General features: G+C 40.8%; 1 protein-coding gene across 2 annotated transcripts in view; it reads left to right on the forward strand.

Moving 5' to 3' along the window:
- The first annotated feature begins 9,497 nt into the window (after positions 1-9,497).
- The window catches only part of epb41l4b (erythrocyte membrane protein band 4.1 like 4B), a 179,845-nt gene continuing 168,847 nt past the window's right edge, over positions 9,498-20,495 (forward strand). For both annotated transcript variants that reach the window (XM_031904419.1, XM_018094865.2), the window contains exon 1: positions 9,498-10,626. In XM_031904419.1, coding sequence (XP_031760279.1) covers positions 10,321-10,626 — 306 coding nt within the window. In that variant the 5' untranslated portion in view covers positions 9,498-10,320. The remainder of the gene's footprint in view (positions 10,627-20,495) is intronic.

Consider the following 20,495-nt stretch of genomic DNA (forward strand, 5'->3'; position numbering starts at 1 on the left):
ATCGTGTGCGTTCCGCAGTGGAATGAAATAGCATTTTCTCTTCTCAAGCAATAAATAACTATAATGTGGTTAAATTAATTAGATTTTTGCTATGCGTTTCACTCAGTTATGAGCTTCCTCAGGCTTTTTCCAATCAATTTACTTTACAGTCTATATATATGACAGTCTTTTCCTGCTTTTTCTTGCTATTTAAGGTTTTTTTGAAATAAGGTTTTTTTTGTGGGTTTTTTTTGTGTTTTTAAACAATCTAATACAGTGCATTTATGGTTTTAAATGGATGTAACTATATGTGGTTGTGAATAAGGTAGGCTGGCCAGCCAAGTTTTTAATTTGATTTTGATGTGATGGTATATCAATACTAAATAAATTCTATATAATTTTAATTTTGCCTCTTTCTGTAGAAAGTGGTAGAGGAGGGAGGGGTCCCCACCTCTTAGTATTGATATTGAGACAACACTCTGTTGAAAGAAAAAGCTTTGGAATTGTATGTTTACTAATACAAGGAGTCTGACTGGTAAAATTGGAGAACTGGAGGTGCTGGTGCTGGAGAGGAATATGATGTGATTGGTGTTGCTGAAACATGGTTGAATGAGTCACATGACTAGACAGTTAATATTGGAGGTTATACGTTGTGTCAGAGGGACAGAGACAATAGAAAAGGAGCAGGGGTGTGACATTAATTAATAGGGGTAATAAATATTAAACCGGTGATGATCGTCAAGTCACTCAAGAATAGAACCTAATTAATAAGTTGGCCGGGTGTATAAACCCCCGGGCCCGCCACCTGTATATCCACAGTCACAATGTAATTAGAAGCAGTAAAATCTCACCAAGATCGATGAATGGTCTCAAAGCCCCGAACCTGTAGCCCAAAGGAGCTAATCCAATAAGAACAAAAAGCAGCTTCAATCAACACACCAGACAGCCATGGAATGTCTAAAACTTTAGCTTTTAATAATTTCCTTTAATACCAACACGCCTAACTCATTTCGTGCGCATGCGCACTTAATCATAGGCATACATTGAGGTAAAGATACATAGGCTGGCGTGTGCCCAGTATAAAAATCCATTTCACCTTCATTCTTAAAAGTTTAGTCCACATATTGCTACCCCTCTCATCTGGGAATGCTCTGTCGATTACTTGAATTTGCAACAAAGTATCATCCCCATTGCAACAGTTAATAAAGTGTCTTGAAACTGGGCTGTTACCATTTTTAGCAACAATGTGTGCACTAGCAATATGTGGACTAAACTTTTAAGAATGGAGGTGAAATGGATTTTTATACTGGGCACATGCCATCCTAATGGATTAAATTCCGTTTTTGATGTTAATTGTTATGTTCCCTCCAAGTGAGTTTGCCATGGTATCTATGGATCTTGTCCATTTCAGGTTTTCTTTTTATCTTTTCATTCGTTTTAATTGTGTGATGTCATTGATTAATAGACTATTTAAGCTATGTATCTTTACCTCAATGTATGCCTATGATTAAGTGCGCATGTGTACCAAACACGTTAGGCATGTTGGTTTTTTGGAAATTATTAAAAGCTGAAGTTTTAGACATTCCATGGCTGTCCAGCGTGCTGATTCAAGCTGCTTTTTGTTCTTATAGGCAGTTATGTAAGGGCACAGAAAAAAGTCTGCTGCTTCTGCACACTGGCTCCTGCTTCTCTGTGCTTTTCCAGAAAGCTCTATCAGGCAGGCACAGAAGGCTCTCCTCATCAACTATCCTGTAGAGCAGTGCTGTCCAACTTCTGTGGTACCGAGGGCCGGAATGTTTCCGGCCTACATGGTGGAGGGCCGATAATGGAAGCCAGTTTTGACCACCACCCTTTTTTAACCATGCCCACTTGAAACCACACCAATGTTATCACATGACCATACCCATATTAATGGTGGTACTACAGCAAAAACTTGCCATACTCTGCCTGCCCTACCCTGCCTGGGTGAGCCATACTCTGCCTGCCCTATGCTGCCTGTGTGCCATACTCTGCCTGCCCTATGCTGCCTGTGTGTTTTATGCTCTGACTTCCCTACCCTGCCTGTGTGTGACATACTCTGCTTGCCCTATGCTGCCTATGTGTGCCATACTCTGCCTGCCCTATGCTGCCTGTGTGCCAAACTCTGCCTGACCTGCCCTGCTTGTGTGTGCCATACTCTGCCTGCCCTATGCTGCCTGTGTGCCAAACTCTGCCTGCCCTATGTTGCCTGTGTGTGCCATACTCTGCCTGCCCTACCCAGTTTTGGTCTCCAGTGCTCAAACGGGACATTATTGAGTTAGAGAGGGTCCAGAGAAGGGCAACTAAGCTGGTAAAGGGTATGGAAAGTCTCAGTTATGAAGAAAGACTGGCCAAGTTGGGTCTGTTTACACTGGAGAAGAGGCGCTTAAGAGGTGACATGATAACTATGTATAAATATATAAAGGGATCATATAATAACCTTTCTAATGTTTTATTTACCAGTAGGTCCTTCCAACGGACACGAGGGCACCCACTTCGTTTAGAAGAAGGGAGGTTCCATTTAAACATTCGGAAAGGATTTTTTACAGTGAAAGCTGTGAAGTTCTGGAATTCCCTCCCCGAATCAGTCGTGCTGGCTGATACATTATATAACTTTAAGAAGGGGCTGGATGGATTCTTAGCAAGTGAGGGAATACAGGGTTATGGGAGATAGCTCTTAGTACTAGTTGATCCAGGGACTGGTCCGATTGCCATCTTGGAGTCAGGAAGGAATTTTTTCCCCTCTGCGGCAAATTAGAGAGGCTTCAGATGGGGTTTTTTGCCTTCCTCTGGATCAAATAGTAGTTAGGCAGGTTATATATAGGCATTATGGTTGAACTTGATGGACGTATGTCTTTTTTCAACCCAACTTACTATGTTACTATGTTACTATGTTACCCTGCCTGTGTATGCCAGACTCTGTCTGCCCTACCCTGCCTGTGTATGCCATACTCTGCCTGCCCTATGCTGCCTGTGTGTATGGCACACAGGCAGCATACAGTGACACAATGCAGGCAATGCTCCTACAGTCTGCACAATATTAAAAAACGTTTTAATTGCAGTACCACCTCAGCAGGGCCGGAACTAGGGGTAGGCAGAAGAGGCAGCTGCCTAGAGCGCAATGAATAGGGGGCGCCAGGCAGGAGCCTCTTCTGCCTACCCCTAGTCCTCCTTCTTTGCCATTGCCCCCACCACTTGTCATTAGTGGTGAGGGCAATGACCCATCACATTGCACACCCCCCCCGACTGTGCATATATGCCAAAGCATGGGGGGGGACAAGGTGGCCGAAGGCGTCTGGTCGACTTGGCCCACTTCTGCAATGCAGTATATGTTCTTTTAATAGTGTGCAGGGTTTATTTGTGGGTTTCTACTGCTCCTACAGTCTATGGGGACTAAGGTATGCTATTCTGGGGGCTGTTTAGAGTAATTTTAAAGATAGGAAAAAAAAGTTTACTTCTTCTTTAACAGAAGAAGGTAACATAGTGTAGCAGCTAACACATTCAAAAACTGCATCTAAGGTAAAGCTAATACATAGTTGGTAACTTGTTAACTAACAGGAAAGCTTATTTAATCCCTAGATAGATTTTAAGTTTATAGTTTACTTTTAAAAAGTGAGTTACATGAGTGGGGGGGGGGGGGATAAGCAGTAAGGGTACAAGCAAATAAGAAACTAATAGCCCACATCCCACTCATGACAAGGTTATCAGTTATTTCTTTCTGTGGCTAGTTGCTTGTTTGACATCAGGTATGTATGGTGTTCTGAGGTGGAAGGCTGTAGTGTGGTTGTCTAATCCCCAATGTGGGTAGCCACAGTGTGGTGGTTTCCATGCAAAATATGAACAGATTATGTTTCCTTAACTCTTTTACTGCCAAGCACGTATGGCATACGTGCTGGCAGTAAAAGGGCTTAAACGCCAACGACGTGTCTCATACGTCGTTGGCGTTTAAGCGCTGCCCTCTGCAGCGGCGGCATGTGCCGCCACTGCAGAGGGCTTCTAACAATAACAGCCCCCCTGGGCAATGTGCCAGGGGGGCTGTCATCAGGGTCCTGCGAGCCGATCGCTCGCAGGACCCTCCAGGAAGCAGCAGACGCGATCGCATCGCGTCTGCTGCTTCCTGCTTCCTCTCTCTCCCCCAGCGCCGGCCCAAATGAGGAAGGAGGCGATCGGTCTTCAGGAACAGGTAAGGAGTTTTTTTTTTATTGCATTTACACACTTTTACACACTTATACACACATTTACATACATTTATACACACTTACATTTACACACACTTACAGCACACATTTTAGCATTTTTTTATTTATTTATTTTTTTATTTTTCACACTTTTATACACTTATTTACACTCATATACACACTTACACACTATCACACAACTTTTACACATGTACACACATGTATACACAAACACTTTGGGTTTTTTTTGTTTTGCTTTTTTTTTTTTTTTTTTTTTTCATTTTACCACTTTGTTTTTATTTTCTTTTACCTAAAAACTGTTTATTTTGACAGCGTAACTATTGGATCAGATATTCTGGCCATTAATTACACTGTCATGTAACTTATTTTGTTGTTTCACTGATTTGCACAATTTTTGTGGTTTTATCACATTTTATCCCTGTATAAGTGTTCCTGATCTGTTTTTAGCGTAGCTTTGCCAGGTGTAACTTTGGTGTACAAAAATAACTTTACCTATTTTGAATTCATCAGAATGTGTACTTTCCAAAAATATATGGTTTTCTGGGGGTCACTGTATAGTTAGGGGGGGTTACTGCACATAATACACTGAAAGGGGGCTCTGTGTGCAAAAGCTGAGTTGGCAGGCGAGAAATCCTTATGCGCTATTTTCATTTTGGGTTCAGTACATACCGCAGACTTTGGTATATCTATGCATATTGGGCATCAAACTGTTCAGTAGGCCTCTGGTGTTCCTATTTGGGGTGACTTGCCTTTGTACGCAAGAAATTGTGTGAGATAAATGCGGCAAATTGCAACATTTTTAGGCGATTTTCTGAAATGTCATAAAAACCGATAACTTTAGGAAAGCTTTGCGGCTTGGTACTTTGGTGTAGAAAGGACTCTTTACCCTTGTTGGATTTGTCAGAATGTGTACTTTCCAAAAATATATGGTTTTGTGGTGGTCTCTGTATAGTTAGGGGAAGTTTTGGCACATAATACACTGACAGGGGGCTCTGTGTGCAAAAGCTGAGCCGGCAGGCGAGAAATCCTTATGCGCTATTTTCATTTAGGGTTCAGTACATACTGCAGACTTTGGTATATCTATGCATATTGGGCATCAAACTGTTCAGTAGGCCTCTGGTGTTCCTATTTGGGGTGACTTGCCTTTGTACGCAAGAAATTGTGTGAGATAAATGCGACAAATTGCAACATTTTTAGGCGATTTTCTGAAATGTCATAAAAACCAATAACTTTAGGAAAGCTCTGCAGATTGGTACTTTGGTGTAGAAAGGACTCTTTACCCTTGTTGGATTTGTCAGAATGTGTACTTTCCAAAAATATATGGTTTTGTGGGGATCTGTATAGTTAGGGGAAGTTTTGGCACATAATACACTGACAGGGGGCTCTGTGTGCAAAAGCTGAGCTGGCAGGCGAGAAATCCTTATGCGCTATTTTCATTTAGGGTTCAGTACATACCGCAGACTTTGGTATATCTATGCATATTGGGCATCAAACTGTTCAGTAGGCCTCTGGTGTTCCTATTTGGGGTGACTTGCCTTTGTACGCAAGAAATTGTGTGAGATAAATGCGACAAATTGCAACATTTTTAGGCGATTTTCTGAAATGTCATAAAAACCAATAACTTTAGGAAAGCTCTGCAGATTGGTACTTTGGTGTAGAAAGGACTCTTTACCCTTGTTGGATTTGTCAGAATGTGTACTTTCCAAAAATATATGGTTTTGTGGGGGATCTGTATAGTTAGGGGAAGTTTTGGCACATAATACACTGACAGGGGGCTCTGTGTGCAAAAGCTGAGCTGGCAGGCGAGAAATCCTTATGCGCTATTTTCATTTAGGGTTCAGTACATACCGCAGACTTTGGTATATCTATGCATATTGGGCATCAAACTGTTCAGTAGGCCTCTGGTGTTCCTATTTGGGGTGACTTGCCTTTGTACGCAAGAAATTGTGTGAGATAAATGCGACAAATTGCAACATTTTTAGGCGATTTTCTGAAATGTCATAAAAACCAATAATTTTAGGAAAGCTCTGCAGATTGGTACTTTGGTGTAGAAAGGACTCTTTACCCTTGTTGGATTTGTCAGAATGTGTACTTTCCAAAAATATATGGTTTTGTGGGGGTCACTGTATGGTTAGGGGAAGTTTTGGCACATAATACACTGACAGGGGGCTCTGTGTGCAAAAGCTGAGCTGGCAGGCGAGAAATCCTTATGCTCTATTTTCATTTTGGGTTCAGTACATACCGCAGACTTTGGTATATCTATGCATATTGGGCATCAAACTGTTCAGTAGACCTCTGGTGTTCCTTTTTGGGGTGATTTGTCTTTATCTGATCTTTATCAAGAAATTGTGAGAGATAAATGCGGCAAATTGCAACATTTTTATGCGATTTTCGAAATGTCATATAAATCTGCAAACTTAGGAAAGCTTTACAGCTTGGTACTTTGTAGCAATAAGAAATATTTACCCATTATAGATTCGGGGGGATGTGTATTTTCCAAAAATATATGGCTTTCTGGGGTGAATGTACTTTTTTTGTAGCATTATCCCACATAAAGGATGTAAATGTGTTGATTTTGCAGGAGCTGAAATGATAGATCATATGGGGGTATGTTCCCATTGGGGCCCCTACATGCCACATACTTAGGTAAACCTATACATATTGGGCATCAAACTGTTCAGTGGACCCCTGGCATTCAAATTTAGGGTGTTTTATCTTGGTACCTAATGCTATGTGGGAGATAAGATGCTGCAAAGTAGAAGCTTTGAGGGGATTTTTGGAAATGTCATCAAAATTGCTAACTTTAGAAAAGCTGTGCGGCTTGGTACTTTGGAGTAGAAAGACATGGGTACCCATTTTAGATTCGGGGGAATGTGTACTTTCCAAAAATATATGACTTTCTGGGGTGAGCGTACTTTTTTGTAGCTTTATCCCACATATAATGATGTAAATGTGTTGATTTTGCATGAGCTGAAATGACAGAAATGACAGTATATATGGGGGTATGTTCACATTGGGGCCCCTACATGCCACATACTTAGGTAAACCTATACATATTGGGCATCAAACTGTTCAGTGGACCCCTGGTGTTCAAATTCAGGGTGTTTTATCTTGGTACCTAATGCTATGTGGGAGATAAGATGCTTCAAAATGGAAGCTTTGAGGGGATTTTTGGAAATGTCATCAAAATTGCTAACTTTAGAAAAGCTGTGCGGCTTGGTACTTTGGAGTAGAAAGACATGGGTACCCATTTTAGATTCGGGGGAATGTGTACTTTCCAAAAATATATGACTTTCTGGGGTGAGCATACTTTTTACTAGCTTTATCCCACATATAATGATGTAAATGTGTTGATTTTGCAGAAGCTGAAATGACAGAAATGACAGTTCATATGGGGTATGTTCACATTGGGGCCCCTACATGCCACATACTTAGGTAAACCTATACATATTGGGCATCAAACTGTTCAGTGGACCCCAGGCATTCATATTTAGGGTGTTTTATTTGGTTACTTTATGACCTGTAGGAGATAAGATACTATAGACTGGAAGCTTTGAAGCGATTTTTAAAAAAAATCACAAATTTTGATAAAAACCAATAACTTTAGGAAAGCATTGCGACTTGATAGTTTGGAGTAGACAGACAGTTGTGCCTATTCTGTATTCCCCAGAATCTGTTCTTTCCAAAAATGTACAATTTTCTGGGATAAACCTTCTGTTAGTGGAATTTTGGCCTTGAAATCCAAAGTATGCAGTTTTTTTGGAGCAGTGCTTTGGGAATTTGGTAGTGTACTGCTGGGAGTTTTTGACCTATACAAGTGAGAAATCTCCATAAAACTATATATATTTGGTATTGGCACGTTCAGGAGACATGGGACTTTCCAAATCAGTTGTATATTCGTGCATAAAATAATTTTTGTTTCTAGTATGTGTGATTATATTATGGAAAATTTGATTTTTTTTGCATTTTTAGACATTTAGAAGCCTATATCTTGTTACAGAATTGGAATTACACAAAAATTCTACCATATTTTGAAAGCTTAGGTTGTTCTGAAAAAAACGATATATTGTTTTCCTTGGTAAACTAAAAGTCCCCCCGAGGAAAGGCCCCTAAAGTGAAACAGTGCAAAATGTTCAAAAACTGTCTGGCAATACAAGTTCCGCTTTGACCAAAATGGCTGGCAGTAAAAGGGTTAATGGCTATTGTGATAGCAGCATGTCAAAGTGGTTGGGTAAGCTTGCCCTCTGTGTTGGGGTTTTATGGCTATGAGGATGGGCTGCTAAGGAAGCAGCATGGCAAAGTGGTTGGTTGACCTTACCCTTTGAGTTGGTGATGTGCGGCTAGATTGAGGTCACTACAAAGTGGATGGGCTGCTACAGATGCAGCATGGCAAAGTAGTAGCAGAGTTTGTGGCCATCTTCTCTGTAGGTAGAGGCAGCCTAATACTCAGTGGTTGATATAATGACATGGTGATGATCTCAAATGGCAACTATGGAAGTAAAAGTCAAGTCTTCAGTGAAGAACAGCAGGGAAAGGGAAAATTGAGGAGTCCTCAATAATATATAGAGCATGCCAAATGGTGTGTTTTTTTTATATAGGTCCATGTTGAAAATAGACATAGGCTGGTGAGGATTTTCCTTGGCTGGAGCCTACTAGTTCCTGGGCTATCTACTCTAATACAGCTGTTGCCACATGGCCAGTATTTTGCTGGTAAAAATTATGCTTGCTGTCAATGTTAATAGGGAAGGAAGATAAAGAATATAGGATGTACTGTAATTTTTTCCAGAAACATGGCAACCCTATCTGGTACACTGGTAAGCCAGTCGGACATTGGGCAAGTAAGGGCACTGACCAAATAGCAGTTTCAGTGTATGTTTACGAAAAATAATTTACTGCTACAATTTGCAAGGACTCTAAAACAATTTTGCAAGGCAGAAATGCCAACTACTGAGCCAAGGTGACATGCATTTAAAGCACAACTTTCAGCACACAAAGCAATGTCTGTATATGATTGTTTTTTGAACACTAAAATAGTTTTCAGCAGGATGGTTAGAGCTGCCAGGTGTGTTAACCTGTAGCTCAGCAGCAATTGCAGGACATATAATCCTTAGGTAACAGAAAGCTGTTCTTTGCAGTGAGTCAGCTGAGAAGTAACCTTCTTATCACTAGCCACCATCGCCACTGCTGGGGCTTAAAACACCTGCCGGCTCCTTGTCAATAAAATAGCTGGGAAACGAGCCAAACTACACTGGAGGGAGGAGACACGGGGAAAAGGGGAAAGAAAACGACACAAGAGAAGGAGGAGAAGGAGGAGGAGTGAGGGAGGGGAAACTAAACAAACCTATGTCTGAGTCCTTCCAGTTTGCAAGACTAAGAGGAAGAGACGAGATCCAACAAGTGCATGGGAAGCCAAGGAGAAAGACGGAAAAAGGGAATCTCTTGGTATTTTTCAAGAAAAATAATCAGCAACAACTGTACGCATTTAGGACAGTCGCGAGAGGATAAGGCAGCAGAAGCAGCAAGTGCTGGGATTTCTTTTACCTTGGCTGTGCAGCATATTAGTCCTACTGCGTGCTATTTTCCTCGCATATTGCAGGGAATGGTGAGGAGACGGCAGCCTCCCTTTCTGTGAAGGAGACTAGTTATAACCTGGGTGCTGATAAGGATGGTGTAAGTGCCAGGCTGCTGGTCAGTGTTGGGATCCCTGTCTTTTCTTTGCATGTACAACAGGAGGCTGGTGCTGTGTCTCTGCAGCGGTGTCCTTTACACTGCTGAACTGCTACTCAACGAGCACATCACTCTTATAAACTTTGTCACGACAAGAAAAGCAAGGAGGATCGTGGATTTGATGGTGTTTATTGGATTGTGCTATTGTCCGCACTGCATAAGAAGTGTTCGTTAGAAGGACTTATTCCCAGCGCCCTGTGGAGCCGGACACGTGTGAGAAAGTCTGGGGGAGTGAGTAAGAGAGGGCTAAACGCAACGTTCCCTCAGTCTCTCCTGGCCCGGCACTGGGGCCGCTGTAGCTCACCCAGGGGCTGTGGCGGAGGAGCGCACAGCATTATTACCCAGGAAGAGGAGGAGAGGGATAAAGAGGGAGGAGGGAAGAGGGAGGTGAAGGAGGATGCTGCGGTTCCTGCGAAGGACCTTTGGCCGGCGCTCGATGCAGCGGCACGGCGGGAGAGCAGCAGCTGGAGGCCGAGGTGGCGCTAGATTTCGTGGGAGAGATGAAAGGGACGGAGGGATGAAGGCAGTTGGCGCTTCTGCTTCCCCTGGTGGTGTGGGGTTTTACCCACCCCCGACCCTGCTACCTCCCCCGATGTTTAGCGGAGGAGCTGTGGTCCACATCCCTGCGGCAGGTGAAAGTAAATCGGTGCTGAGCTGTAAAGTGCAATTGTTGGACGGGACGGATGTCAGTGTGGACTTGCCGGTAAGTGTGTGGTTGTTTTAGCCACTCAGTTCACAGCAGGTGATTGGCACTAAGTGCTGCTTAGGGGATTGGCCGTTATTGGTAAGAAGGCAGCAGAACTACCCTAGCAGGACTCACATTAAACCCATCCAGCTTTGACAGCGACAGTCATACTCATAGCGTGCCAGGCAATAGTGAAAGTACTGGAACGAGTTCCATAGTCCATGGTCGTTCTCCTACAGCTTAACCCTTTCCGCTTGCTTCATTCAGCAATGGCAACTGCTACCCTCCAGCTCAGGTGAACTAAAACTCATTGCAACCCCCTACACCAGGAGTTGTTCCACAGCTAGAGAGGTATAGGTTGGCTACACTATGTAACTTTACAGAGTGCGGTGCCTAGCTGCTGTTTTACATTTAGGCCTGCCCCAGTTATAGACATTGATTAATTTAACCGGCTGTATGCCAAGATAAATTGGGCCAACGTTGGCTGTTGACCTCACAGCTTATTGACCAGACACACACCAACTAAAGCTATGGCCTACCTGTCATTTGATCAAGCATTGGGCAGGTATCTGTTGCATAGTTTTGAAAATTGGCTGCCAAAGAACATATTAGGTTGTTGATGCAGATCTACATAACCTCCTGTTGTGATCTAATTTTTGGCCATAGGGCACATAAATTGGAATCAACACAATTTGGCCCACCCACCTTACAAGTGTTACTGTTATTTTCATATGGCTAAAGGTGGCCATACACATAGCAATTCTGATCTTTCCTGCGACCATCGGTTAGTTAGTTTCCCCCACTGACTTTCAGGGCTGAATCGTCAGATGTGGAGGTAGAAACAATAGGAATTATACCTCCATCTGCCAATTCAGCCCTGAATGCATTTTTTGTTTGGGGGTGCCTTCAATGGTGCCCAATCAAATCTTTTAACCTGGATGATCGACAAGACCACCAATATCCGCAGCCTTTGCAATATCTGTTGTCTCGTTGGTCCACTATACAAGCACTGAAATATTGTATGAAACAAGGTTTCATACGATATCATCGGTGCCTGTATGGCCAGCTTAACTTCGGACTGCCTTGTCAGATCCAAGAACTATAAACATTGATCTAAGAAGTAGCATTGCATCTCTGTGTGAGTCACAAGGTGCCAGCTCACACCATTGTTATATAGATTGCAGAGTGTGTCACAAGGATTGCGACTGACGGCACCATCCATATCGGCCTTTATGGTGTTGCTCAGCACTTGCTGTAACTAGTGAAATATATTTACTAATTTTGCAATTGTTTTTGGTCTGAACTGATCAAAGTGAATTGATCAGTTATTTGGTGTGTATATTGTGGATTGACGAGATGACCAATATCGCGAAAGCCTTGGATATCGGTCATCTCGTCAGTTTGGCGCCGTTGAAGGCCAATAGTCGCAGGAAAGATTGGAATTGTTATATGTATGGCCACCTTTAGTCAGATTATTTTTGTGCTGCCAGTGTCTGACACAGTCAGAAAATGTAGGGTAAGTAATGCCTTGCATGTCGATAGAACACCTTAATATTAGACCCAATTTAATTGTTCTTTAAACGCAATTACTGAGAAGATATTAAATGTGCCTGGTTTGTTAGGCATGGCCTTACCTTTTTTCTAGTGAATTGTGTATTCCAGGCACCTTAAGAAAATGCTTTAGTGTACAGAAAGTCGCATGCCTTTCTGCATGGACAGCTGTATACTGTATAATATCAATAATTCAACTACCTATCATGAGAATGCTCTGTCATCATACTTAAGTATAGATTAATGAAGCTTAATAAATATACATGACTTGTAACCATTCTTAATAACTGTGCAGTAAAAAAAATATTTCTGTATGCAGGAAATAAGTAAAGGTGTACCTGTAAAATATTTGTATGTTATGTATTCCAAACATATGTAACATATAAAATGCAGCATTAAATATATTTGACAGAATAGCCCTGGAACAATAGGCAGTAGTATAGAAAATTTGTGCCTACTGTTCTTTCAGAAAATGTGGGTGCCTTAGTAGTTGCTATTAGGCCAAATTGTACTGGAATGGTGCTGGCATGTTCCATTAGGCTGATGCCACACGTGGCGTTTTTACGCTGCGTATTTTCTAATTCTCTCAGCGGCTGAAAAACGCCCGATATCATCATCCATAGAAATAACTTGAAAAGACTCGAAGCAAACCATACAATGCGGAAATACGCTAGAAAACGCCTTAGCACGGATTTTTCAAGCGTTGGCTGAAATACGCCAGTATTTGCAAAGCAAGCTATTCCTATGTATACACAAAGGCAGCTGCCAGACCTAGCTGAAATACAAAGCGTTTTTTACTATTTTGCACTATTGGCACCATGGAAACGGGATTTGCTACGTCACCAGTACTAGGCTGAAAAACGCCATAGTCAGGGGCTGTGTGGCTTGTGCAGCGTTTTTAGGCTGAGAAAATACGTCACGTGTGGCATCAGCCTTATGGTTAGCAGCACCGACCTGTTTCTACCATATGTGAGCCCATAGTCAAGTCAAGTCCTCTCCTTACATAGATCAAAATGGCAAAGGTAGGAAGCAAGAATAGAACTGAAATAAAATCCCCTCCTAAAGACAGAATGTTTTGTCACCTCTCTGGTAATGTTCCAACTTGGTCGTAACTAGTAAGACACAGACCTAATAAAAACTACTGAGGCACCACCACCCAAAAGGCAAGAGTTCTTTCTGGTATCTGTTCTTGAAATTCTAAAAGGTGGCTATTCTCTATATTGTATTGTAAGACAGACACCTTTGTCCTAAATATAAAAGATATCTGAATTGGTAGCCTTAAAATTGACTACATGGCCATGCCACTTAGGAGTTCAAACATTGCCATTTGCATGAAAAGAAAAATACATTTGATCACATAATAATTCTGTGCAAATTGATATATAATTATATATAAAGCTAGTTAATACCAATTCCGATGTTAATACTGTACCACAATTCTTACCTCCATCTTTATTTATACATTGTATTTTGCAGATACAGTATATAAGAATATATACAAACAGGTTGCATAGAAATCATTTCGGTCGACCTCTGTACAGACAAGCAGTATGCACTTCTTGGTGACTAAATTAGATGTTGCTGAAGTCTGCAATTTGCCCTGGTACTTGGTTAGATCACACTGCATTTGTGGGTCTGTGGTTGCTCTACACAAGAATACATTGCAATACATTCTCATTGAAAAGCTGCATAGGGTTTAAAAGTCTTTAAAAGTGTATGGGTCTCACTGCAGTATGTAAAAAAAAAAAAATAATCAAACAGTTGATATAATCTCAGTTCTGTTAGTGAAATCAGTGATCTTGAAGTTTTAAATAGTGCAATTTGTTGATGTGTGGCACATTCTTAAGCGCATGAGGCCACCTAAAATGCTCACATTGGAAAAGGTGCTGGCAAATTTATCTGTTTGGATGCTGGCATTTTCCTTATTTCTGACTTGTTTCCCACAATGCAGTATTGCATTTTCTGATTTGTCTTCATAATAAAACTTTGATCTGCATTTAACCCTGGAAAACTGTTGATTTTGCATTGTGTGTGCCTCATTGAAAACAAGTTCTGCATGATACCTATGTGTTTTCATAGCAACAGTTGTCATTTAAACAGTGTACTGTATGTGCAAACAGATACTGAGCACTTAAACACAGGTCTGTTGGTCCTGGGTTCCCTAAAAGAATTCTTTGCTCTTTGCTCATTTGGCCTTCTGTGCTGCTAATGGCTTTATTATTCTAAATCACAGGAGTGGCATCAACCTTTGTTCTTCTTCAACTTTTTTTTGTAAGCTTGAATATAACTACTATATTATATGTATTTTGGCCACTGAACTTAGTGTTGTTGTTTTTTTTTTTTTTTTACAAGATGTAAGTTTTATAAGCGCCCATATTAGCCTGGATTATACAGTACTCTGCAGTTTGTATGTTTCTGTGTTTCATCTTTTAATTTGTGTCCTCTTTTGCTAAACCTTGTTAATCCTGAAAATCCTGAAATGCCTTGGTTCTGAGATGTGCAACATGCCAGTCTTAAGTAGGTAGTGGTTTCAGTCCACCTTGAAATGCTGGGGCTATTTGCTGAGTACAATGGATGTTGAGTCAGGGCATGATGTACTGTTGCCCAAAAGATGGATGGCTGTCAGCAGCACAGGAATTATTTGTTGTATTTGAGGTCACGTAAATGCTTTCCTCTTTGTCAAATCAATAGCGCTGAGAGACAACATGTTTGCAACACTGGGTATGCCATACAGCAAGGGTAAAGGAGATTTCTGTTATCTGCTGTAGTTTTCATGTGAATCACAACTTCCCACGTAACTTGTAGTTGTTATATGTAATTGTTATTGATTAGGCTAAATGTCTAGGCTAAATTTTATTGACTTAAAATATGTAGCCAAAATACCTTCAAGATACTTTGCCAACTCCACCACCAAAATAGTGTATTTTTCTTTTTTTTTTTTTTAGTAACACTACTGCAGAAAAAATTAAATTAAGGAATATGCAATTATAGGCACGTGTTGTTTTGACCACTTCTGTGCTGTAGCGGAAAACCCAAGCGGTCAATCGTTATTTACCTGGCACTGCTTCCCAAGGCAGACTGTAAAGGTGACCATACACATACATACAGATTTTGTTGTATGTTTAACCCTTTAAGTGCCAGCAGAATTTGACATTTCTGTTCCCCTCAGTGCCAGACGTTTTGTAAACATTCTGTGCTCTCTCAGTTTAGAGGCTTTTACTGGGGGCAGGGTTAAGTTTAGGTAGGCAAACTATATATTGTTTTTTTCAGGAGAACCTGAACTTTTCCAAATATGTGTATTTCCACTTCTGGAACCAGATTTAGAGCTTGAAATACATAAAAAAAAAAAAGAAAAAATGCTATTTTTCATGATATGGGGATTTATACCAGAAATATTTTATTTTATGGACAAAAATTCAACTGATTTGGAAAGCCTCATGTCTCCCGAACGTGCCAATACCTGATATGTATAGTTTTATTGAGATTTCTGACTTCTATAGATCAAAAACTCCCAGCAGTAAATTACTGAATTTTCAAAGCATTACAGCAGAATACGGCATACTTTACATTCCAAAGCCAAAAATCCTGGAACATTAGGTTTACCCCAGGAAACCATACATTTTTGAAAACACATTCTGATGAATCCGAAATGGGTAACTATGTCTTCCAACTCCTAAGTACCAAACGGCAATGCTTTACTGAATTTAGCATTTTCTATAAAAAATTATGAAAATTCAAAAAAATCGTCTCAAATCTTCCACTTTCAAGCATCATATCTCCCACATAATATTAGGTACCAAAAAAACACATCCTAAATATGAAAGCCAAGGGTCCACTGAATGGTTTGATGCCCATTGTGCTTAGGATCACCGATGTATCTGGAATTTAGAAACCCCAAAAGGAAGTTAGTACATACAAATTGCCCCGGAGATCTATTTTAGCTACTGAAAATTCAACACATTTACTGCATTTTCTGTGGGGTAAAAACACAAAAAATACATTGACCCCCCAAAACCATATATTTTTGGAAAGTACACATTCGGGCGAATTCAAAATTGGTACCCATGTCTTTCTACTCCAAACTACAGAGTCGCAATGCTTTCCCAAAATTGTTGGTTTTGATGAATACCTGAAAATCACATCAAATCTTCCACTTTCAAGCACCTTATCTCCCACATAACATTAGGTACCAAAAGAACACACCCTAAGTATGAAAGCCAAGCGTCCACTGAACAGTTTGATGCCCATTGTGCATAGGATCACCAATTTATCTGGCATTTAGAGACCCCAAAAGGAAGTTAGTGCATACAAAGTGTATACACTGCAATATAAGCTACCGGCATGTTCATTATGTGCCATAAGACCCCCTAACAGTAAGGAGACCCTAGAAAACTATACATTTTCCAAAAGTACACAATCTGACAAAACAAAAATGGGTAAATACATCTTTCTACTGCAAACTACCAAACTACAAAGCTATGCTAAACAGAACGTTTTTTTTTACATTTCTGAAAATTGTCACAAAGCTTGCATTTTACCCCATTATGTACCTCCACATTTTGTACCGTATCAACATAAAACATTCTAAATATGAACGCCAGGGGTCTACTGAACAGTTTGATGCCCTATATGCATAGATTTACCAAACTATGTGGGGTACAGGGGCACCCAAGTAAAAATAGTGCATATGAATTTTCACATAAGATGCTTCGGCTCATGCAGTTTTTCCACCCGGTATGTGTATTATGTGCCATACGACCCCCTAACAGTACAGAGACCCTAGAAAACCATATATTTTCTGAAAGTACACATTCTGACAAAACAAAAATGGGTAAATAAAACTTTCTACTGCAAACTACCAAATTACAATGCTATACTAAACTGAACAGTTTTTGTGACATTTCTGAAAATTGTCACAAAGCTTGCATGTTGCCCCATTATGTACCCGACATTTAGTAACGTACCAACATAAAACATTCTAACTATGAACGCCACTAGTCTACTGAACAGTTTGATGCTCAATATGAATAGATTTACCAAACTATGTGGGGTACAGAGGATGCCAAATTGAAATACAGGAGACAAAATGTCCATGTGCAAAGACAAGTAACAAAGAACAATGTAAAAAGCAATAAAATTGATCAAAATAAAAAAAAATCACTAAAATCATTTTTTTTTGCCTAATAATATCTGCGGGCAGAATAACAGTGAGTATTTTGGCTGGGGCAAATAAGTTTTACAGACAAAGTCAAGCGAACAACAACTATGCATAACTGAAAATGCAATAAAATGGCTAAAAATGCAATAAAATACCCAAAAATGCACCAAAATCACAGAAAATGTAGTAGAAACACCAAAATAATACACAAAAGTTATTGTGCAGTGCGGTTAGCGAATACACTATCCGCAATGGCAATAAAACATTTTTTTCAGGCAAGAATAAAAACGATGCGATTAAAAAAAAAAAATTACATGTGTGTAAGTGTGTGTGTACATTAGGTAAAATGTGTTTTGTGTGCATGTGTGTGAGTGTGCAAGCAAGTGTGAGTTTTCTCTAAGTGCTGTAAGTGATATGAATGTGTGAAAACCTCCCAAAAATGCATGTTTGTGTGTGTAAGTGTGAGTACAAGTGTGTGATTGTGTGTTTGTGTGTGTATTTGCCACTTACTTGAGGTCTAGTTGAGGATCTGCAGGAGAAACACGATCTGGCACAGCAGCAGCAGCAGCTCATGTGAGGGGGCGGTTCAGGAAGCAGGGGGGCCAGAGGGGGAAGCTGCAGAAGGGAGAGGAACTGCAGGGAAAGCCACGTGGATGGCAGGTATGTCCTATGGGGCCCCTGGGTGATCGCGACCCAGGGGCCACTCGTTCCCCCCCTCTGACTGTTGTCTAGAGGCTGGGGAACAAGTGGGGAGCGAAGGAACGGCTTTAAAAGCCGTTTCTCCGCTCTCAAACCCGGAAGTGCAGCAGGACGTAGAATCTACGTCCTGTGGCACTTAGGTACTTTGATACATAGGACGTAGATTCTACGTCCTGTGGCACTAAAAAGGTTAAATGGAACGATTGTAGGATAAAGCACTTAAAATACAAATTGGAGGATGTTCTGAACATTAAATACTTGGCAGACACCAATCATACAAAAGTGACTTCCATTGTAGGTCCCCCCAAGGATATTACACGATTCACAATACGTTGCAGATTTTTTTGTTAGTCGACTGAAATTTTCTAACCTGGCCAATCAACTAAACCTTACATTACCATGGTACGAAAATTATTGGGACAACTATTTGGAGCCCACACAAGGTCCAAAAATTTAGGTTTCATACGATTTTAATTGGTACATGTATGTGTACATGTTATTGGTACGTGTAACTTAAGGCTACAGCCACACAGGGCTGATTCTCCTCTAGCTTCTAAGTCTGCCCCAAGGCTGACACAGTGCCCACATGCACAGGAGCCAGTGTAGGCCATTGGATTGGCTGATTTGTGTGTTTATCCATTGCCAAAGAATCTCTAGGCACGTACCTTTTTTACTCTGTGCCTTAAACCGCCCCCCCCCCCCATGGTTCGCTCATGATTGGTCTTGGCACAGGTGGCACGCTTCTCTTGGTGCAATGCACTTCCCATCCACTGTCAGTTCACATGCAGGGGAACAACCAGTATTTGCCAATAAATCTCTGCAGGTCACTGTTGAGCCATATTTTCTCCAATTGTTGATGATTGTCTTCACTGAATGAATGTACCCCAATCTTGACTGAAATCTTTCAATGATGACATCCCTTTCATGTTTTAACATTTCTTTGTGGACCATGTCTTTTAGAGTATGAGACAAAGAGGAACAGCCAAACTTTATCTGAGTTCAGTGAGACTGAATGTGATTTGTTGATTCTGAATGTAGCCACATCCATAATTACATACATAGTTACATAGGGTTGAAAAAATTCCATCAAGTTCAACCCTTCCAAGTAAACCCAGCACACACAACCTATACTTACCAATCTATACTAACACATACATAAAAAATATATAAAAACATTAATACTAACTGTAGATATTAGTATCACAATAGCTTTGGATATTGTGCTTGTTCAAGAACTCATCCAGACCCCTCTTAAAGGCATTAACAGAATCTGCCATTACAACATCACTGGGCATTCCACAACCTCGCTACCCTCACCGTGAAAAACCACTTACGCTGCATCAAATGGAAGCTCCGTTCCTCTAATCTAAAGGGGTGGCATCTGGTGCGTTGATTGCTTTTATGGGAAAAAAGAACACCCCTTATCTGCCTATAATCCCCTCTAATGTATTTGTACAGAGTAATCATGTCCCCTCGCAAGCTCCTCTTTTGCAGAGAAAACAACCCCAACCTCGACAGTCTAACCTCATAGCTTAAATCTTCCATCCCCTTTACCAATTTAGTCTCAGCACTCTCTCCAGCTCATTAATATCCTTCTTAAGGAACTGGAGCCCAAAACTGCACCGCATACTCAAGGTGAGGCCTTACCAGAGACCTATAAAGAGGTAAAATTATGTTTTTATCCCTTGAGTCAATGCCCTTTTTTATACAAGACAGCACTTTTATTTGCTTTAGTAGCCACCGAATGACATTGCCAGGAATTAGACAACTTATCTACAAAAACCCCCAGATCCTTCTCCATTAAGGATACATCAAAAAACTACCATTTAGTAGATAGCTCGCGTTTATATTATTTCTACCAAAGTGTATAACTTTGCACTTGTCCACATTGAACCTCATTTTCCAGTTTGCTGCCCAGTTTTCCAGTTTTGTCAAATTGCTCTGTAAAGCGGCAGCATCCTGCATGGAACTTAGAGTTTTACACAATATAGTGTCGTCAGCAAAAATAGAAACGCTATTTTCTATGCCGACCTCCAGATCATTAATAAACAAGTTAAAAAGCAAAGGACCAAGGACTGACCCCTGTGGTACTCCACTAACAACACTGGTTCAATTAGAAAATGTTCCATTTACTACCACTCTTTGTAATCTATCCTTCAGCCAGTTCTCTATCAAATTACAAATATTATGTTCTAGGCCAATAGTCCTCAATTTGATCATTAACCTTCTGTGAGGTACTGTATCAAACACTTTTGCAAAGTCCAAGTAGATGACAGCACCTGCCATTCCAGCATCGAGGTTCCTGCTCCCCTCCTCATAAAAGGCAACTAAATTAGTCTGGCAAGATCTGTTACACATAAAACCATGCTGGCACAAACTTATAGTATTGTGAACCGCAATGTATTCAAGTACCCTATCCCTTACTCCTTCCAAAAGTTTTCCTACTACTGATGCCAGATTAACAGGCCTATAATTATTA

The sequence above is a fragment of the Xenopus tropicalis genome, chromosome 6 (assembly GCF_000004195.4).
Source record: "Xenopus tropicalis strain Nigerian chromosome 6, UCB_Xtro_10.0, whole genome shotgun sequence".
Lineage (NCBI taxonomy): Eukaryota > Metazoa > Chordata > Amphibia > Anura > Pipidae > Xenopus > Xenopus tropicalis.